Source organism: Panthera uncia (assembly GCF_023721935.1).
Source record: "Panthera uncia isolate 11264 chromosome C1 unlocalized genomic scaffold, Puncia_PCG_1.0 HiC_scaffold_4, whole genome shotgun sequence".
In the NCBI taxonomy this organism is placed as follows: Eukaryota; Metazoa; Chordata; class Mammalia; order Carnivora; family Felidae; genus Panthera; species Panthera uncia.
The window spans coordinates 21,203,173-21,226,006 of record NW_026057585.1 but is presented as its reverse complement, the minus strand read 5'-3'; the positions used below and the strand labels follow the sequence as shown (position 1 = coordinate 21,226,006).

Genomic DNA, 22,834 nt, shown 5'->3' with positions numbered 1-22,834 from the left:
TACTGCTTTGTGGACTACAATTCTAAATATTTTCTGATCCTGCTTACTTTCTGAGATATAATATATTTTATAAAGCCAGCTGAGGCTTCTTTCCTGAACGCCAAACTCATGTATCCAATTTCTCCTCAACATCTCCATGAGATAACTCATTGACCTGTCCAAAACTAAGCACTTGGTATCTACCCTCTCTGTAAAAACAGAACTATTTCACCAACTTCCCTATCTCAACTGATGGTAAATTCCATTTGTTCAGTCCAAAAGTCATAGAGTTATCATGAATCTTCTTCTCTTTCTCTCACACTCCATATTCAATATTGAGAAATCCTGTCAGTTCTACAGTTCAACCAATTCCCAAAATGCTCATTGCTATCACCTTGGCTCAAGCAACCACCATTTCTCAACTGGATTACAGCAATAGCATCCTACCTAGTATCACTGCTTCCATCCTTACAAAATATGCTAGGTCACGTCACTTCTCAGTTCAAAATATCTCCTGGCTTCTCACCTCACACAGGATAAAAGCAGAGTCCTTACAGTGTTCTATGGGACCCTGTGTGGATTGAACCTGTTACATTTCCAACCACAAACCACAGTGGCCCTGGGGCCTCCTAAAATGTATAGTTCTGCTAGGTATAGTTCACCTTAGGGCTTTTGCACAGACTTCCCTGGATATGTTCTTCCCACTGGCATCCTCATGGATGACTCCCACCCCTTCTTGGAGGCCTTGTTCAAATGCTCCCTACTCATTCTAAATTCCAAATTGCAACCTTCTACTCATTAGCAAACTTTATTCTTCTCCCTTGCTCTATTTTCTTTCCATTGCACTTATCACCATGGCTGTCATAAAAATGTACCTCCCAGACATCCAACTACAGGAGCATAACTGACAAAGGGTCCCAGCTGTTGCACCCTGAAATCCAGCCTTACGTTTACATCAAGACCATGCCTCTCAGGAGCTACCCCCAGCTAATGGCTGAGTACGACAGGAATGCTAAAACAGTCTCATTTCTGGGAGACACAGGGCCTCTCTGGTAGCTGACTTTGGCTCCAGGACTTTCTGATGGCCTTTCCAGTCTGACTTAGGCTACACTGCAGATCAGGCTGTTTCCACTCAACTTTCTTTTTGTCTGTCCCTCACTGGAGTCAGACTTGCACCCCAGTCTAACCAGTCTCCCAGGCTTTGCCAGCTCCAGCCCTCTCTGCCTACCTCCCCCATCTTCTCTCATACAGCCATTCTCCTAATAAAATCAATCCATTACTTTTAACCCATCTTGCCAATTGTTTCTCAAGGAATCCAACTAACGTAATCACCTTCTCACCTATTCTATTTTGTTTGCTTATTATCTTTCATTGCCTACCAGAATAGAAGTTCCAGAGAGCTGAAATTTTGCTCATCCTTGTATCCCAAACACCTAGCACAGTGCCTGACACATCATAGGTGCTCAATAAATATGTGCAGAATTAATGAATAGCAAATGCTCTAAAAATATTAGCAATTATCAGCTAAATAAATGAATAAACACATCACGATAGAAATCAATTGTCACAACTCTGCTCCCTCCTAAATTCCTTGGTCTTATTTTATCAAATCCTCCCCTACACTAGAAAACCTTTGGGCTCTCCCAGAGCAGAAATGAGATTTGAGCAGTAAATTGTTTTTAGGAAAAGATCCAGACTAATAATTGGATGACCGCCCATCCGTTCTGGGCAGCAAACATGCAATTTTGACTGAGATATTTATCACTACTGTTCTCTTGGATTTAATTTCAGCAAGGACCGACATATAAACAAAAACAAAAGGTTTGAAGGTTTGACTTTTTTTAACTTGAATATCCATCAAATAGTAACCAAAGTTGGCCCATGCCTAATCAATTTTCCAATTCTCTAGCTTTCCAAAATGTCTCACTTGAGTATGTATAAACAAGGACAAACTATTCTCTAGTATGATTTCAGACTCTTGAAATTGGTGGGTTTCACCTAGGGCTCTGTGGCTGGGTAGCTCCAAATGACAATATGGAAAAGTATTTTCTCTAGGGCCACTAAGTTACTCCAGAGCTTCCCACGGAGATCTGCCGAAGGGGTCTGTATCCAGGTGTAAGTGCTCTGGGAGCCAGAGGGAGGAGGAGGATGGATGGAGCTCCAAGTCTTTCTCATAAAGACTGATATAACCTTCAGCCTGTGTCTCACTTTGCGCTGCTTCCTTGGGTAGGCTCTGGTGAACGGGTATTGTAAAGTCAGCCAGCCCATTCTGGTTTTTCCATTCATAGCTATGACAAATTACATCTCTGAGCCTCAGTTTCCTCATTTTTAAAATGGAGATAATAGCACCTATCTTCCAGCACCTTGTAAGACATACAATACAGTATGTGAAGCATTTGTCTATAGACAGTACTCAATAAATATTAGCTATTATTATTACAATCAACAACACAAAGGACACTAAACCATATGTTCACTATTTGGCTAGTCTTTTTAACCTGTTCAGCTGAATGTTGATATGAAGGTACTTGATAGCATCCAAACACATAACAATGAGGTAGATGATAATTAGGGTTTACTACATCAAAATTTAATCACAGGAATCACAGGGGAAAGAGAACAAAGTCAATTGTAAAGCTTCCAGCCTCTGCTAAGAGTTTCGCTGGACTTGACGTTCTTTTTCTAAAGGGCAAGGGAACACCCACACGATTTTTTCGGACTGCATGAGTTACAGAATGTCTGGTCACACTTTCAAGGGCTCCCTCCTTTCTCTTGCACAACTGGTGAGGTCAAAATGGGCACCTTCCTGAAAGCCGAGAGTGTCATTTCTGAATAAGGTCCAAGAAAGAACAGCATCCCATGGAAATCCATGACAAGAAATAACCAAGGGCGGTACTTGACGTTCAAATCTCACTGAACACTGCTGGTGGGCCAAGAGTCCCGTTAACACCTTTGATTTCTCCATGACCTAAAGATTCCAAAGTTTGCTAAAGCAGGAGAAGGAGGGAGAAGGAAGGATGATGTGATGTCAGTTTACCAGTATATTAAGTTCTAAAATGACTGCAGAATTTATTATTATTATCTGAAGCCAATCAGAGGAAGAAAGGCAAGCAAGTGGCCTAGGCAAGTAAGGTGAGGCTCTGTCTTTGTAAACTCTGGAGTAGGGTGCAGGTAAACTCTGTACAAACACACACAGACCCACACAGAGATGGCTGTGTGTTGCTAGAGCAGAGGCTGATTAAACACTCAGCTCATGGGCCTTCCTGTGCCACTCCTGGAAAATAACGAGTTGGGTAAGGAACAGTTAATAAGAAAATGTGACTTGCTAACTGTGCACATTACAACAAAGAGCTGGCAGCTCCTGAAGGAAAAGGGCTGGTGCGGCTGCCGTTCAAACTTGTCAGTCAGCTCTCGCCAGCAGCCTCAGGGTCTGCCTTCCCGGCACACTCTCATTACATGTGTCTGTCTGGCCTGATCTGTACATCTGCTCAGAGACGCTCCTGCCGAGCCGGGGATTTCTGCCTTCCTCCACTGGTGCAAAGAGCTTCTCCTCTGTCACCCCTCTCCTCTCCCCAAGGAGGCTCCTGCTTTATGGTAGCTTTGGACTTCCTGCGCCGTCTGCCTGCCCTTGACTTCTAGAATGGAAGAAGCTGAGCTGGTGAAGGAAAGACTTCAGGCCATCACAGTAAGTCTGCGTACAGTTATAACTCATGGAGGTGGTTGCTTAGGGGAACAGCAGACACATTGCTAGTGCCCCTGCCACTGAGCCCCTGTAAGTGGAAAAACAGAACTGTCATCCTTCATGGACATGCCTCTGTCGCTCTCTTAACCCTTGTGACCCTCTATAATTCTTGGGCTTCGGAACCTGAGTGCAGGGCAATGTTCTTTATCGTCGCAAAAACTGTGCCTATGTGGTTAGCAGCAGTCAGAAGCTATGAAGGCAGCTCAGTTCACTGACATTCACCTTCTATGTGCCTTAAAAATACAGGTTTTCTCTCAGTTGGTGTTTGCCAGACATTAGATCAAAAAGCAGATCCCCAACTTAGAAACTTTTTTAAATGGTTAATACACCAAAAAAATTAAACTCTTTTGAAAGGGAAGAGAGAAAGAAATAAAACAAACAACTTAAAACTTTTTATTTGTAGTGTGGTAGTATGTTCCAGAAAAGTCTTACAGGATGAAAACGAATGTCGCTGTACTTAAACTAAGCATTAAACAAGAGAAAAGTAGGTAAAAGCACGTATCAGGTTAATTCTTTGATATCAGTTTTCAGCAGAGTCACAAACTGAACAAGCTCCTGAAGGAATGCAGTTGTATGCAAGGCAATGGATTTGGAAAATATCTTGTTAATACCGGGAAGGAAAATAGTGCATTTCTTATGTCTGTTCTGGGAAAGAATCAAAGCAAGAAATAAACTACTTTCCTTAAATGACCCAGCTTTTTTTTTTTTTTAATTTTATAAGATCCTGTATTTGGCAGTAACCTGTAAATCTGTGGCACAGTCATTTATGATTAGCTATAATTTGTGACAGAATTTTTTAACAACTTGGAAATCCACATTCCAATTTCTCAGCATTTTCTGCCACTGAAGTTAGCTGTCAGGAAGAAATGAGTACTTTTAAAAAATCGATGCAAAATCAAGGTAGGTAGGAGGATATTATTCTTTGCTCTTCCAATTCCCATAGCATAAATAATAATGTTACCCCAAATTTAGAATTTTTATTAAATGGATACAATGTCTCAGTTCCACCCAGAAAGGATTCAATACGTTGAAACATTTTCTCAGCCAATAGTAAGGAACCAGAAGTCCAGAAGTCCACCAATAAGGCTGGCACTCTTCCATAAGACGATGCTTTTGAAATGTCTAACTTCTAATTAGTACACTTTCCTTTCGTCGGAAAACTTTGGTTTGGATCTTTGTTTTGTTCTTTTTTTTTTTTTTTTTTTTTTTGTCGTTAAGCTCAGCCACTATTTCAGCTGTCAGGCTTTAAGGGACAGGAACTGGGCCCTGTTCTGTTGTTTTTGGCATGGGCTTTGTGCATTACAGCTGTTGTCTAAAGGTTACTTTATTACACTGTGTGAGTTGTGTGGGCACAGGCTCAGCCTTTGCTTCTACCTCCTAATTTACTAAACTATATCATGTAGCCAATGAAATACACAAGTAGCCCCTTGTGTATTTTCCTTTTTTGAATTGTAGCACACCCTTCTTTCAGCCCTTATTACCTCCAGTGCCCCTTATAATGCCCACTGAAGCAGTACATGTTCTAAAGATACGACTGCACACAATTATTCAGGAAGACTAGGAATTTTCACTGAGGGCTCCGAATGCAAATAGAGGCATAATGCCTTACAAGCAGACAAGAGAGTAAGTAGTTCCTGAATGTATTGGTGTTTCCTTTTTCTGATGATTAAAACACACACACACACACACACACACACACACACACTCCTACTTTTTAATTACTCCATTTGGCCTGAACATATCCCATTATAAGGAATTAAGCAAATCTCCAAAGTAAGATTACAAAGTAATTCTTTCTTCTTGTTTCTTTATTTTGAGAGACAGAGACAGAGTACAAGAGTTGGGGAGGGGTAGAAAGAGGGGGATAGAGAGAATCCCCTGCACTATCAGTGCAGAGCACAATGCAGGGCTCAAACCTACAAACTGAGAGATCATGACCTCAGCCAAAAACAAGAGTCAGATGCTTAACTGACGGAGCCACCCAGGTGCCCCAAGATCACAAAGTAATTCTACCTTGGAAGTAATTTGTTTACATGAAGTTGTAGGGGGGAGAACCGGAAAAAACAGTTCACGGGAATAAATTCACACTAGCCTCCACCTTACCAGGCTAAACCCAGTCACATTTGTCACAACCTAGAGGGGAAAATGGAGCAGTGGTGTGTCCATGGAAACAACACATCCACTCATCTGCCTCCTAGAAGCCCCGGAAGATGCCAGCTTTATCCACCCTTGCCTTACCAGGAAGCCACCTCAGAGCTTCCCCATCCTCCAGGAAAATGAAAACATACAGCATCCAGAGAATTTGCTGGGGCTGTTTCACTTTTGGAAGTACTTAAAATCTTCCGAATCTCTGACCTAAACTGGAGCTCAAACACAGTCTTCTCATTTTAACTGTTTTCCTCCTATTTCCTTACACTGAAACAATGTTTGTATACTTCAGAAACAAAATCATAAGACTATTCCAGGGTATGCAAACACAGCAACTCACAGACTTTGTTAGAAAAGAAAAAAAACTTTTTATTACATTTTTTTTAACGTTTGTTTATTTTTGAGAGAGAGAGAGAGCAGGGGAGGGCCAGAGAGGGAGGGAGACACAGAATCTGAAGCAGGTTCCAAGGTCCCAACTGTTAGCACAGAGCCTGAAGCAGGGCTTGAACCCATGAACCACGAGATCATGACCTGAGCCCATGTAGGATGTTTAACCAACAGAGCCACCCAGGCACCCCGCAAAAAACTTTTTTACACTCTCTGATCTATTTGATTTTTATATTAAAATTTGTTCCTCCATTTCCTGGCTGTGAAATGAGATGATCTTCACTGTTTTATTCATTCCACCTGGTTTGGGGTGTCTAAGAAGTCATTATTTCTACTATAGGGAGTTGAAAAAACAAATTTATATGCCTATAACTTGACAGAACCAAGGGCCAGTCTTCTAGTTTCTCTAAAAAAAAAAAAAAAAAAACAAAAAAAAAAAACAAAAACAAAAACAAAAAAAACCAGATTAAACACAGTAGATAGATGGAATGTGGCATGTAGGCTCTCAGACTGAAAACTCATTTACTGTAATAGTGCCATTCATTTCTCACATCAGTATACTGAATTTAGATTGTCAGAAGTGTTCTCAAAGACTTAGAGAATAAAGAAAAAATGATGAAAGTACACAGAAACGATTGTTAAAGGACAGTATATCAGTTCAGGTATACCAAATATGGATTCTATTTTGCACACTGTCACATTTTTCCTTCACTACTTTCTCCATGTACCAACTCTTCCTTTACTGAATTAACGGTAGAAGTATCTCTTAGCCAAAGAGTTCAGTTTTCAGCTACAACTCAAAAATAGGACTACTTCAAATTGATTAGGTATTACTTTGATTGATAAGTCTCTTGAGGCTCTTTTCAAGTTAGTACATATTTTAACAACTAGCTGATTTTTATACATAGAGCTATTGAAATAGACTAGTAATTTGAAATTCACTTTTAATATTGCTGGGATGGGGGCACCTGGGTGGCTTAGTCGGTTGAGCATCTGACTCTTGATTTCCACTTAGGTCATGATCCCAGATCTCAGGGTCGTAGAATTGAACCCCACTCAGGCTCCTCTTGGGAGTCCTCTCTCTCTCTCTCTCTCTCTCTCTCTCTCTCTCTCTTTCTCTCCCTCAAAAATAAAAAAGTAAAAATAAAAAAAAATATGCTGGAATGGATGACACCAATATCTCCAGCATTCTTAGGAAGAGTGGGATGAAGGACTGACTGTTATCCCCCACACAGCTCCTCTCTGGAAGGAAACCTGGCCCACAGTGAAACCAGTGAAAAGACCCAGGTGAACTCCCCACAGAAACAGAAAGATCCCCTTACAATTAGTAATATGCTCTTGACATCCTCCTCTGCGAAGAACGCATTATCTTATCTCCATTCCTACTATGACCTTAGAAAATTCTGTTCCTAAATAACATGGGGACACTCAGACTGGAAAACTCCTAGATGTTAAACTGGCTAGAGATCATAAAAATAGCACTGTTTGGGGGCTGACCCCTGAAGAATTCGGAGAACTAGAATCAATCAATCTTTTGGAGAACAGATCTCAATGGGAGAAAGGGAATAAGAATAAAGCTCACATTTTTATCCTCATCAAGGCTTATCTTTAACTGCTAGGAATGTGGGCAATCAGCTCATTCTCTCATTCCTTGATTCAATTAATGGTTATTGAGCACCTACTGTGTGCCACGCCTTATGCATTTAAATGAAAGGAAGTGAAATAAGGGCACTAGGAGTGAGTTGCAGATCGCAGGGGCACTAGCACATGGGCCTCACGGAGAGGGTGACATTTAAGCACAGGTGTGAAGGAGGTGAGCTCTGTCAAAATTTAGACAACAGGAATAATCACAACAAGCACCTGCCTAGGATTGACTCCATTTGGAAGGGAGCCATGAAAAGTCCTGACACTGGAATTTGAGCAACAGTGCCAGATTTGCCGGCCAAAGCTGCTCGTGACGCAAAATAATAAGGAGCTCTCACATTTCCCCAGGTCCACTCCCTATTTCTTTCCACTCCCAAAGCATTTTTTCTGGACTTGTAAACATAGGAATTCGGGAGGCAGAAAATTTTTTGCATAAAACAGAAATCTACCCAATACAAAGACCAATATTAAAACAATAACAAACACAGGTCCTGGCAGGTTCTAGTTGTTTCTCTAATGTGTGTGGCCCGCCAGTGGACACTGCCCCTCATCTTGTTTCCTTTTTGTCAATATCTGGGACCTTCTAGCAGTTAATAAGACAGTTAATGGCCTCAAAGCGGGACCTGCTACATAATTTGTGGGGCCAGTACACAGTGAAAATCTGGGGACCCTTGTTCAAAAAGCATTCAAAATATCCAGATGGTGTCAGCACAGTGTTAAATGAAGTGCTGGGCCCTTCCCAGCATGGTGCCAAGTATGTCTGGACAGGTCACTTGCCCAAGAAACCAGCCTCCTGGGCCAGCCATACACATTTTTTTCCCTCTTCATTCTGTCAGGGAGAGTGAAAATGAGAGCAAGCAGCCTGGATCTTTGCTGAAGGTATACCTTCATGTGTACTGGGATCACTGAACTATTTAGAGTTCTAAGGACTTTCTAAAATAATAATGGCTAAAATACATTGTGCCAAAGTATCTCATGGTTAAAACAAAGTTACAGGAAGAACTTCTAATTTGTCATGAACATCTAAAGACATTCACCTAACAATGGTACGTGGAAATGGAAGAATCTCCTATATAAAGAAGTCCTGTGCTAGAATATTCAAACAACAACAACAACAACAACAAAACCCTGCACAATTTTCCAGGGTGCCATACTGAAATTGCATGTTTCTTCCAGAGAGGGAAAGGTTTCTTCAAACAATATGTGCTGTGCCATATTTCTTTGCCAAACATAATAGCCCACCCACAAAGGAGAGCATGTGATGAGGTATAATAACTTTGATAGTTATTAAGGAAACTGCTTTTTGATAACAGGGTGAGGTTTTTCCAGTGTGCTACAGAATGATAATGCTACCTTGCAAAGACCTCTACTGACAAGGATCCCCGAGAACTTTCTTAATATTACTGGATGGTAAAAAACAAAAGCTGCTTCTTTAGAAAACTGTGATCAATAAAAAACAGAGGCTAAGTAAGCACTGAAGTCTAACTAGACCGTAAACAAGTGCAGCATAGTTCTGGCTGAAAGTCAAACAGGGTTTCTACTTCCTCATCTCCAGTCTCAAACTACCTAGTTTCTCTTAAAATAAAGTCCAAATATTTTCACTTATTTCGATGATACTGGTGCCTTTTGGGAAGAGGGTCCCTGAAAAGTTACTGCCTCAACGAGTTCCCTCATCAGGAACCCTGTAGGATGTCTACTTTCCTAAGACACCATAGGAGCAGGTTAAGTAAGATCTGTACTTCACAGGTTGTTTGGGGTTTTTTTGGGTTTTTTGTTTGTTTGTTTTTGTTTTTGTTTGTTTGTTTGTTTTTTCATAAAACTCCAGTGACAGAGTGGACTCAGTCAAGCCATTAGAGACATAGAACCAGGTTATTCTCTGAAGCTCTGAATGGAAATCGAAACTGGTTCCTGTCCTAAGCACCAAGTTTTCAAAGTATAATTGCATCTATGATTGATAGAGGGGATGCAACATATGAAAATGAGCTACAACTGCTGCTCAGAATCAACCTATACTCACAGATCTACAACATAGAGGACATCTCATAAGTGAAAGAATTCCAAGATTAGTAACAATAATAACAGCACCTATTCTTACATGGTGCTTAGGCTTTACAAGAAATAAAAATAAAGCTTTCATATCTATATCTCATTTGTCCAAACATCCTAGGAGTATTTGCAAAAGCAGGTGTCATCATCCCCATTTTGTAGGCGGAAAACCTAAGACCATGAAAAGTTAAGGGATTAGTGAAATAGCACAACTTGAGTCCATTCTTCTGCTTGTCAGAGTCTTTGACCACAGCATCACAATTAATTCTAAGAAACATCAAAACCACAAACCTCACCCCATTTAGAACTTCCTCTGTGGTTCCCTCTCAATAGAGTTTGAAGGGGAGCAAAGAGAAGAGTCTATGGAGGTTCTGCTTCACTTAACCACATTTTTCACTTAACCACATTTCTAACCCTAAGCAGTCCTGCAGCCCTGACAGTCTCCTCTGCTTTCCTCAGTTCGCCGGGAGTACAAGCAGAAAAAATGTGATGCAGTTTCAGATGCATTTGTAATTGATCAACAGGGCTGGGACAGCATCATTTCCCAGAGCATCCTGTACTCTAAGCCTTTGTTACCTTCTCCCCATCCCACTTCCATTACGCCAGTCTCTTCCCTCCAGCCAGGAATTATTTTTTATTTGTTTTTAAATTTTTTTAACATTTATTTATTATTGAGAGACAGAGCATGAGCATGCGAGGGGCAGAGAGAGGGGGAGACACAGAATCCAAAGCAGGTTTCAGGCTCTGAGCTGTCAGCACAGAGCCCGACCTGGGGCTCGAACTCACAAACCACAAAATCATGACCTGAGCCAAAGTCAGATACTTAACCTAAGCCACCCAGGCGCCCCTTTTTAATTTTTTAACGTTTATTCATTTTTGAGAGACAGAGAGAGACAGAGCATGAGCAGGGGAGGGGCAGAGAGAGAGGGAGACACAGAATCAGGCTCCAGGCTCTGAGCTGTCAGCAAAGAGCCCAATGTGGGGCTCGAACCCCGGACTGTGAGATCATGACCTGAGCTGAAATCAAGAGTCAGCCGCTTAACCTACCGAGCCACCCAGGCCCCCCTCTAGCCAGGATTTCTTAAGGCAGGGACACCACTGCATCTCACACAGCTCCCCAGCACTGCGCTCAGCACTAACTGGAGCAAAACAAGCAACCATCGTGAATGAGTAAATGAATGAATGAACGCCATCAAGCTGAAAAAATGTTTTTTCACTGAAGACAACAACCAAGTTTACCATTGCCCTTTGATTATTGGGGGTGGGGAGGGGGAAGGGGGCTTGATTTGTGTTTTTTGTTTATCCTTGTTTTGTCACTATTCATTAGAACAAACAAGAAAGGACAAAGGAATAAATGAGTAGACCACACACTGAGTTCTATTTAGAGATCTGTCAGAATTTGTTGCCAGGCTAGGAAAGAAGACTAAAGTTACTAAATAAAATGAGGTTTAGAAAATGTGTACTTTTAATTCACCCCATAAGGAGTAGTGATAACCACATCCAATTCCCATGGATAACTTAAAAGTTAGGGTATTTCAGAACTGGATGCAGAGAGAAGCATAGAACCAGGAGAAAACCTAGAGATTTCTCATTCTAACAGAAGAAAACTCAGAGAATGTCCACATTCTCATCCTCGCTATGACATGCTCCAAAGATGCTCACCCAGCTTCTCCTCAAACACCTCCAATATCAGGTGTATCAATACCTCCCCCAATACACTCTACCATTCGAGAAGAGCCCTCTGTGTTAAGAGTTGTGACATACTGTACTAGAATCTAGTTTCCTTAAACTCTCATCCAATCCTCATGACTCCAGTCACTGAAGCCATATGGCTTCATTTTCTTGATTTCAATCATTGTTCATATCACGGGCTCATTCTAGACACTCTTTGAAATGTCAGTGTCACCCTTAAATTTGGTGTTCAGAGCTGAACAGAACACTCTGACCTGTGCAGAGTGCTTAGTGCTATGACATCACTTGTTTGGGGAATTGTATTTCTACTGACAAATTTTGGAAGTGATAAGGAGTGGTATAAAAAGCATCATTTTTGGAGTTCTAGAAAATTAGGTTCAATGCCAGTTCCAACACTAGACCAACCATGTGACTTGGGAAAATTAATAAACCCTCTAGTCCTCAGCTTCAGTGTCTGCAAAGTTAAGAATAAGTACTAACTTAAAAGTTCAGTAGTCAGATATACAATGAATATACAAAAATCAATAGCTTTCTAAAAAACAAGAATTACTCAGAAATGTAATACAAGAAATATCCCATTCCTAATAGCTACAAAAACAAAAAACTGTTAAAAGCTGAAAATAGAGGCGACTGGGTGGCTCAGTCAGTTAAGCATCTGAATTTGTCTCAGGTCATGATCTCGCGGTTCATTGGCTCAAGCTCCACGTCGGGCTTCGAATTCTGTGTCTCCCTCTCTCTCTGCCCTTCCCCCACTCATACCCTCTGTCTCTCACAAATAAATGGACATTAGAAAAAAAAATTTTTTTAAGGAATTAGCTGAGTAAATATAGTACATAAATGTATATGTATGTATATACATATAAAAATAATATATATGTATATATTATATATAATGGAATAATATGCAACCATTATAAACAATTTAGAAGACTTTAATGATATGGCACATCATTATGTTCATGATATATTGAAAAATAAGTCAGATTACTAAATATGTACAAAAACTCCAGTTTTATATGAGCTATAATATATTTTGCAGATATAAATCATATATAACAATACTGATCTCTAATTATCTCTGGATAATGATAATTACTATTAGAAGCAACGTTTAAAGTTCTATCAGAGTATATGGTTTTTTATTTGTTTGGCTGGTTGGTTGGATGGGGAGTAAAGAGGGATAAGGAATTAGTTGGGTTTTCAATTTTGTTCCTGTTGGAAATTAACAAAATAACTCCAAAGTCCAACTGGAATAAAAAACTGCTGCTACTAATTAAGACATCTTAGACAAGAGCAATAAAAAAACTTACCCAATAAAATGGTAATTTACCTCATCAGCACATTATCTAAACTACGTAATATTAATACCAAAACCAATAATTAAAGAAACTATGCAAATAACCTAGAATCACACTCTAATGTACATGAAAAAATTAGTAAATGATGAAAGTCAGTAAATGATAAAATTAATAAATTTTTAAAAAGCAAATCAATAGAAAAGAAATTCTTTGATAAAGCTTCAGGTTAGCCAAAAATTTGGAGAAAAAATTAGGTTCTTCCTAATTTATTTTAACCAAATCAATTCAGCTATTTTAAAGAGGCTTTTTAAAAAATCTTTAGGAAACTGGAAGAAAATATGGACAAATAATTACTACACCTCAGATGATAAAGGTATCAAATACATCAAGGCAATAGAGAACAAAAACTTTTAGTACTTCTAAAAACACCATAAAATTTAAAGACAAACAAGAAAATTATTTACAACTAACATGACAAACAAAAGTTGCTATCCCTAAGTCAAAGACCTTTTACACATTGGTAAGTAAATAAATAATAGGTTTCACAGAAAAATGGGTAGACATCATAAACAGGCAATTTAAAAAGTAATTAATACAAATGGCCAAGAAAATTATGAATAATATTTGACCACAATAATCTCGGAAATCTCATTAAGACATCAAAGTGAGATGCTATTTGCTCTATTCAAATTGCTAAAGGATCTTTTACTTGCAATATTCATAAAAGTAGTAAGGGTGAGGTGATGGATACTGTTAGTAGAAATATAAGTTAAAACAACTTTTCATTGAAGTCTTTTTAGCTATTTGTATGAAGAATTTTATCAATGTTTGTCTATTTTTGAGAGAGAGAGAGAGAGGGAGAGAGAGCATGCACACAAGTGCGAGGTGGAGAGGGGCAGAGAGAGAGGGGGACAGAGCATCAGAAGCAGGCTCTGTGCTGACAGCAGACAGCCTATGTGGGGCTTGAACTCAATAAGCCACCCAGGCACCTCTATATCAAGAATTTTTATAACATCCATACCCCTAGGTAACTAATTTTTAGGAACCTATCTTGAGGAAATAATCAGAGAAAAGTGGTCCAAATTTTACGTACAAGGAACTACATCACACAACTACTTATAATACCAAAAGATTCAAAACAGCCTAAGGGGCAGAAAAAAAGGAGGATGATTAAGCAACTTGTGATATTCTGAATAAAATTTAATATTTTTATTAATAAAATTTAATTTCATGAGAAATGATCATGACCCAATATTAGGTGCAAAAGGTGGAACACAAATCTGTGTGTGTGGGCCCCCTCATGTGGTTTGCACATGCGTGTTTGTGTAAGGGTGTGCATCTGTGGTTTGAGTATACTGAGGAAAGAATGGAATAAAATGCACCAAAATGTCAATGGTAGTTCATTCTAAAGCAGTGGGAGTTACGGGGGGTTTTTATATTTTTCTTTAAAGTTGTCTGGATTTTTTTAAATCTTCTACAATTAACATATTCTATAAAGTTCCATAGTTTACATTTATTAACAATAAAATTAATCATTAATTTGGGTCCAACATTCCTAACAGACAAGATCTTTTGAAATCTTGATTTGGTCATCTTTTATTTTATTGACTCCTAAAACTAGCTGTTCACTAAAGTCAGCCAGAACAGTTTCTACCAATAAATCTTCCAGCCCACCCCTACCTCACCCTCAAAATTCTGATTTGGAAAGTTATCTCAATATGTTTATGCTCATTGGGTGTCATTTTAGTTTTCTCTCTTCTTATAAGGCATTGTTTAAAAAAAAATGTTAAGACAATTACTTTCAATGGTATATTTTTTTCTGTTTGCATTTACAAAACTTTCCAAAAGAATAAAATAAGAAAAGGGGGCCTGGGTGACTCAGTCAGTTAAGCTTCTGACTCTTGATTTCGACTCAGGTCATAATCTCACTCATAGGATCAAGTACCCAGTTGGGTTCTGTGCTGATAGTGCAGAGTCTGCTTGGGATTCTCTCTCTCCCTCTCTCTCTACCCCTCCCCTGCTTGCTTTCCCTCCTCTCTCAAAATAAATAACATTAAAAAAAAGAAGAAGAAGAAGAATAAAGTAAGAAACCTTGTCCAAAGCTACACTAAAACACATATATACTGAATTCCCATGATCCAGATGTCTTCATTCCTCAATTTCTTCACCTACCTAATGCAGATAAATGTGGTCCCTACTTCAAAGAAATTTGGAAGAAGATTAAATAAATTGATACATTTACGTGCTTTAAGTAGTTCCTGACACATATAAAGTTATCAGTAAATGTTAGCTATTTTTGCAACCACCACAATCTTCATCATCTGCAGATCTTGAAAAATGAAGCAAAAGAAATAAAGTTAGTTTTAAATGCTTTGTTTTTAGTAATCGAATGTCATCTCTTAGGCATGCTTGTCTAAATACAACACTGTTTAATAATTCATTCTACAGCTTTGCCAGGGATTAACCAGTAAGTTCACCAGTCTTTAAATATTCATAATTGCCTTTTGTCCCTCTTCAAAAACTTGGGGCACTTGCCATTTTCAGTCTTCAGGTACCTCTTCACTCGAGATTCCAGGATTACTTGACAATATTTTTCTGTCGTGCCTATAAATTTTTCTCCTCCCTGAGGTGAAACCCATCAGAGTCTGAGCAGCTCTGTCTTGGTGCTCTATTTCCTCTTGTGCTTCAATTTTCCTTCAAACTTATTTGTTCTATCCTTTCCAGGGTTAATATTATTCTCCTTAATCAAAAATATGGAAGCAAAATAGAAACAGAATGGTTCTATTTTCATCATGTTGCTATTACACTATGTATCTCAGCAGTTGTCCAATGACTGACTTTAGCTTTTTGCTCTGAACATAACTTAAATGTATATAATTATTTATACACCCATGCTTTTTGTGCCCTCAATGTTTTTCACATGCTTCTCATCTTCACATCACCTCAGATTTTTTTCCACCTTATTTACACTATTACAAATAGGTGCTACCTGCTTATCTTCATTCTCGGTTTCATGAGCCGATGGAGAGTGCACAGTGATATCAAACTATTTGGTTTAGGTTTGCTTATAGTAACGCTCTTTTCTTCTTACCTGAGATCATTTGTAATTGTGTAGCCATGTTTCTACTTGTAAATTTCCCAGGCTTCGTGGTCTATCTTCCCTCTTGAAATGTGTGCACCTTTTTCAAGAAATTTTTTTAAGAATTTTTAAAGAATTTTAAAAATATAGTTTCACTCAAATCTAGGAAACCTCTCGCTATGCTAAGGATTCTTCTCTAGGAATATTGCGCTAGCAACATCCCTTTCTTTCAAGATTACCATTATTTGCACCTCACCAAGAAGTTCTGCATTGTTGGAAGTAGTTAAATCCAAATAAGCAGCTTCTATTATGATTCTTTTGAAAGCTTAAGCGATTAAAATGTCAATAAAGCTAGTCATGAAATTATAAGATACTCAGCTTCTAGCAGAATGTATCTCAAACCATCTGACTAATTGAATTGGCCCAATTCACCAACTTCTATTACAAATAATATGATTGACCCCGAAATAAAATTCCACCTGGATTTCTTTCCTTAAATGTAGGTGCTTCATGAAGTATCTGGCCTTAGCTCTCCTTCTCTTTTCATAAATATGTTTCCCGTCATGCTCTGACAGTCTTCTGACTTCAGCTATTCCTTCCAAAACTCCCGCATCTTTAGCTCTGACCCCTCATCTCTCTCCAACCAATGTTTCAACTGCCCACCAGACAACTCCACCTGGTTGACCCAAAAACACCCCAAACTTTTTTAAAGTTTTTTTTATTTATTTTGAGAGAGAGAGAGAGATTGACAGAGCACACACATGCATGAGTAGGGTGGGGAAAGGGAGTGGCAGAGACAGAGAATCCCAAGCAGGCTCCGTTCTGTAAGCACAGAGCCCAACATGGGGCTCAATCTCATGAACTGCGAGATCATGACATGAGCCAAAATCAAGAATCAGACACTTAACCGAAGGGGCCACCCAGGCACCCCAAGACACCTCAAACTTGGTGTGAATCTACCATCTTCCCTACCCAACTCTTTCTTCCTTCTTCTGAGTTTCTTGTGTCTATTGGCAATCCTGCTCTACCTCGGCATAAAAGCCTCATAGGTAACGTCTGCTACCTCTTGCTCAAGCTTTCCTGGTCTTATGTATGAGTCATAGCCTAAATGACCATCCCCATTCAAGTGCTCCTCCTTCAACATCTACTACACAATTAGGCTATATTAAATTTCTTAAAACATGGGTTTTAACTCTATTAATCCTCTCCCTCTGAACACTTCCATTGCTTTTTATCTCAATACATAAGTAAATGCCAAACCCCTTGTCCTGCCATTCAATTTTCTTCTGAGGACTTACCCTCACCCTGCTATCCCTATTTTATTTCCCACTAACTCATATGGCAACATAGATTCCAGAATTGCTGTTCTATATAATGTTCCAATTTTCTACTTCTAGGCCTTTGCTCATATTAAGCCCTTAACCTGAATGCCCTTCCTCCCCACTCCCCTGGACCCCACCAACTATCCAACATACTCTACTCAAATGCTACATCAAAGCCTCTCCCAACCATACCATCTAGAAGCAACTGCTCCCTGTCTCCCCTCAACTCCCACAGAACCTCCCTTATGCCTCAGGAATGACATCTGTCACTTTATTTCTTAGACTATATAGTTACTTGAATTAATGATTTTCTTTATTTATGAGAATTTAAGTTTCTTGACAAAAGCATCTGCTTCTGAATAATTTTTAAATATTGCACAACTTCTAATGTCACCTTAAACACAGCATTTGTACATCAGTACTGCAGTATTAGATAAATTAACCATTAAATAACTCAGGATCGGGGCGCCCGGGTGGCTCAGTCGGTTGAGCGTCCGACTTCGGCTCAGGTCACGATCTCACGGTCTGGGAGTTCGAGCCCCGTGTCGAGCTCTGTGCTGACAGCTCAGAGCCTAGAGCCTGCTTCAGATTCTGTGTCTCCCCCTCTCTCTGACCCTCCCCCGTTCATGTTCTGTCTCTCTCGGTCTCAAAAATATAAATAAATAAATAAATAAATAAATAAATAAATAAATAAATAAATAAAAATAACTCAGGATCAATCATGCCTTCTTTACAGATTCAGGCATTTTTAGAATATTAGTTCCTTGTTAATCAATAATATCTCTAAAATACCCTCCTAAGTATCGTGCTTACTGAGAATACGGTAATATCATTGAATCATAGATGGTCACAGTAGCTTTCTATCTGCACAAGATAAATAAATTTTCAAAATAATCAAGAGGTAGCTTTATACAGAATTAGAATTTGTGGGTGTCAACTGCTAAAATATTCTAAGTCAGACAGCTAAGAATCTACACAACTGTTCACTAAACAGAAGTCCTCCTTAGTTGAACATTAAAGAAGTAAACATCAATATAAGTTACTCATAAGAGTTAACGTTAATAAGTATCTGATGTGCCAGGTAACAAAAGGTGTCTATAGAGACGTTCAAGCTACCGGGAAAATTTTTGGGAGCAGATGGCATTTCACACCTATTTGTTCCATGATAACATGGGAAGGAATTAGCAGGCTCTGGTAACTTTCAGTACACTAGCAATAGAGGTAGGTATACAACTTAGTGTTGACTTATAGTTTATTTTGCCTTTATAAAATTAACTTATTGCCATCTTATTTTTCAGTAATTCCTATAGGTCCCTGTGAAATTTTGCAAAAGGATAACTTGCTGTTGAATATCTTATGAGGAAAAAGTGCTTCTATCTTAAAAGAGAACCATGCCTATAACATTATAAACTTATCTTCTTAATTACCTAGACTGGCATAAGGGAGGCATCACATTACCTCTGAGAGACAAAACATTGGTATTCCTCAGCAACCCTGTGTAAGCCTTGTGTTGCCAAAACACTTCAGACACCCTGCCTCCCTCTACCCACAGCTTTCCCTTATTACTAACCCCAAGATGAAACCAGCCCAAACTGGCTATCAACAGGGGTGGGGAAGACTTGCTGGCTTCAGCAGTCACTGTTTCTTATACATTCTTCTCTATGGGCCACCAGTGGTGAGAGGTGGATGATTACACACCCACACTAAAAAGGGTACCAAAAATGGGCTCCCTCCTTTCCCTCCCTCACTCCTGTTGCTGGCTATGCTGGCACTGCCTCTAGGCCACAGTTCTTCATGATAGAGGGGACAATGAAGGAAGTTGTGAGAAGCTGGACTACTTTCTCATTCAGGAAAATGGTGTCATGAATTGGCTAAGAGTGTGGAGGCTGAACTAACTCAAACTGCGTGGGTTCAAATCCTGGCTCCACCACTTATGAGTTCTGAGAGCTTGGATAAGTTAATTAATTAGTAAAACTTACATTTCCTCTTCCAAAATAAAAATCGTCATGATATCTTTGTTATTATGATGATTTGATGAAATAGTTCCTGTAAAATACTTACCAAAATGTTTGGCATAATACATTTAAAACATTACTAATCTTTGCTCAACTACAGCCTCTAGATACAGTGGAGAATTGACTCACAGGTTATCAGAGTTTTTGTTCCTAAAGGACCAGATTTGATCCAAAGCAGTGATACCGGAGACCGACACTTGTTGCCTAGCTAATTTTTTTTTTTTTCACAAGAGCTGCTCATGAAATTTACAAAGTGAAACTGATGAAGTCATATATTCTTCTAACACACAAAGAAAAACATGACATAAAGTTGGAGAGCAACATGTTGTTTTTCTTCAACAAATGTACCTGAACTTATACATCAAAAAAAAAAAGAGTTTTTATCTTCAAAGGAGTCACATCAGGAAGCCATGCACTTATTTCAACAACGCTGCCAAGTGTTTTGGAACACTTCCTTCTAAATTACCTTCTGAGCCCGCTTCAAATTCTTTTAGTTGTCTTCATTGGCAACAAGTTTTTATCCTTTGGGAGTTTTCAATTTTGAAAGCAGATTTAAAACCCACTCTTATAAAATAGACAGAGGATAATGTCACTTCTGGTCAAAAAAAAAAAAAAAATAAGGAAATAACTGCCTTTTTGCATAGCTTGTAAAATGCCTAAAACAATTCCAGAGAGGGAATCTCGAAAACATTTCAGGCTAATGGAAGCATTATCAGAATTAATGTGCTACTTTCTGTGATTAACAGGTTAAGTGGTATTTACTTAATTTTTTAAGACAAATACTTACAGAGCACTACGTGTGAAGCACTGTCCTAGGAACGTTTACATACATTTAATGCTCATATCTTATGAGGGAGATTCTCTTATCCCCATTTTTCAGATGAGGTAATTGAGGCACAGAGGAGTTAAGGACTTTGTCCAAGGACACAGAGCTAGTAAATGGCAGAGCAAGAAATCAAACTCAGGCTAGTTAGTATATACGCTATATTTTCTAAAAAGTACCTCTGGGCATTAACAGTTATGCTTTCTGGGTTTTTTGAGGTAATGCAATTTAAACTTGGTGAAAGATACAGTATCTCCCCATGAATTTTGTGTAACCTTGACTTAAAGCCCTCTTACTGTTTATAAGCATTATCTGAACCCTTTTTTCTCTATCTTCACATAGCAAATTATACAGGGAGGAAACACTCCACTCTCTAGCTTCCTAGTTTTCTAATGCTCTGTAGGCCAGCTATCCTGTTTTCCCACAGAAGCAAACCTTTTACCCAGCAGTTTCTTCAGCCCTGTGCCAGGAACAGTCTCTCTCCTCACAGAGTTTCCTCATGTCTATTTCAAAACTCCCTCCTTAAAATTCACTTTTCCCGTTGCATCACTCAGTAGCTCAATCTTGCTACGTTAATGGGGAATATGTTTTTTAAGGGGATGGGAGGGTAGTGGGGAAGGAAAGACATTAAAACATTTTCAAGTTCTCTTTTTTTTCATAAGCAGCTTATATCGTTTTCCATCAGCAAAATGCTTTGAATGTCTCACTTTGCCCTCCTTCACTTTGAAATCTGAGTTTCCAAAGCGGCTTCCTACTAATGCCAAGAGCATACGCCTGGCCAGCCATTCAGTAATGACGACAACCCCAAGGAAACATATTTAAGCAAACTGAAAAAATAGATTATGCTGGAACTTCTTTTATTTCAGGATAAAAGAAAAATACAGGAAGAAATCTCACAGAAGCGTCTGAAAATAGAGGAAGAAAAACTAAAGCACCAGCATTTGAAGGTAATTTGTTATTTTAATTTCATTTCAATGATTTTGTATTCAAATATTCTAATGGCATTCAAATTTCTGTAGTAAAGATGCTTTAGGAAGGAAAAGAGAATCAGCATAGTTCTACTAACACCCTAATAACCATAGGGCAGGACAAGGATCTAGAAAATCTGCATATGAGATTAATACCTTCTGGTAAACTTGCGGAAAGTTGAAAGCATGCTTTTATTACTTTATCCCTTATTACTGAATTTCCTCATTTTCTTGGCTAACCTTGAGAATCCAGCCTTGATAATTTGGCCCTGAACACAGTCTTGCTTAACATCCCTAGGGATAGAACTAGCTAGGAAGTCCCTTTTGGAATCAATGAAAGGCCAGCCTTTCCCCAGGGGGTACACAGCAGACACTGTCTGGCAGGGTCAAGGATGCTTGGATTTAAAAGCTCAGTGCAATGAATCCAATTTTGTTTGCGTATGGCTTCAGGGTTTTGTTTTATTTTGTTTTGTTCTGTTTTGACAAAACATGAGATCATCACCAGAAATAAATCTCCATTTTTAAAATCAGACTTTACATCTTCCACGGGTGTGGTCATGTTGTAATTAAAGCACATTGAGTTTCAACATTTTATTACGTAGCTTAGTCACAGGATGCAACCAAATGACAAACAGGAGCTCCTTGTGAACAGGTCCAAGCAGGAAGCTACTTAGCTGGCAGGGCTGCTATCAATAGATTTAATGAATCCCTCAATGAAACAATGCCGCACACTTGTGGAATCTACACACTTAAGGTAAACTTGCCGAATTCAGCTAACTCCATCTTTCTGATGGGTCAGGTAACCACCTCTGAAAAGAAACATAATTTAAGATTCCAATTAGCCTCAGTTCTCTGGATTCTGTTTGCTCCTTTGTTTCTATATAAATGGACATTTCCAAAGTTTGATGGATAATTTCAAAGTATAGTCAGCCTGCTATCCTTGCAGTATTCACTTGCAGTGAATTTACATAAGTAGTAGACATAGCCAAGAAATGCAGTGTATATAATCAGAAAAATCAATGAAACAAAAACAAATTTTACCAAGTTACTTTGGTGAAGCTCAAATCAAAAATCAAATCCACAATAATTTTTGAGCTAAACCATTTCTAACTGTTAATCAGTGCTCTCTCTCTCTCATTCTCTCCCTCTCTTTCCCTCCCTCTCTCTCTCTCTCCCTCCCTCTCTCTCTCTCTCTCTCTCTCTCTCACACACACACACACACACACACACAGTTTACACACAATTTGAGTCTCACAATAAAGTAATGATTGCTTCTGAGTAAACAGAAAGCTGTCTAGCATTCAACAATTGCTATTCTTGTAGAATGTGTAGCCAAACAACAGTAGAGCTCACAGTAAGAGAAAGGGTTAAATATTCCCTCAGTTCACTCTAGGAAGCAAGTTTCACAAAGAAAACTCTGGCTCCAGGGCACCTGGGTGGCTCAGTCAGTTGAGCTTGAGTGTCCAAGCTCAGGTCATGATACCAGGGCCATGGGATCGAGCCCCATGCTGGGTTCCATGCTGAGCGTGGAGCATGCCCAGGGTTCTCTCTCTCTCTCTCTCTCTCTCTCTTTCTCTCTCTCTCTCTCTACCTCTGCCCCTCTCCCCTGCTCTTGCTCTCTCTCTAAAATAAAAACAGAAGAGGAAAGGAAAGGAAAGGAAAGGAAAGGAAAGGAAAGGAAAGGAAAGGAA

The 22,834-nt window shown here is 39.1% G+C and overlaps 1 protein-coding gene and 1 long non-coding RNA gene across 2 annotated transcripts in view; one reads left to right on the top strand and one right to left on the bottom strand.

Moving 5' to 3' along the window:
* The first annotated feature begins 3,337 nt into the window (after positions 1-3,337).
* PALMD (palmdelphin) overlaps positions 3,338-22,834 on the top strand; it is a 48,785-nt gene continuing 29,288 nt past the window's right edge. The window contains exons 1-2 of the mRNA XM_049616749.1: positions 3,338-3,664; positions 21,042-21,122. Coding sequence (XP_049472706.1) covers positions 3,620-3,664; positions 21,042-21,122 — 126 coding nt within the window. The 5' untranslated portion in view covers positions 3,338-3,619. The remainder of the gene's footprint in view (positions 3,665-21,041; positions 21,123-22,834) is intronic.
* The window catches only part of LOC125912361 (uncharacterized), a 4,188-nt gene continuing 3,073 nt past the window's right edge, over positions 21,720-22,834 (bottom strand). Inside the window, exon 2 of the long non-coding RNA XR_007454676.1 lies at positions 21,720-21,952. This is a non-coding gene — a long non-coding RNA (uncharacterized LOC125912361). The remainder of the gene's footprint in view (positions 21,953-22,834) is intronic.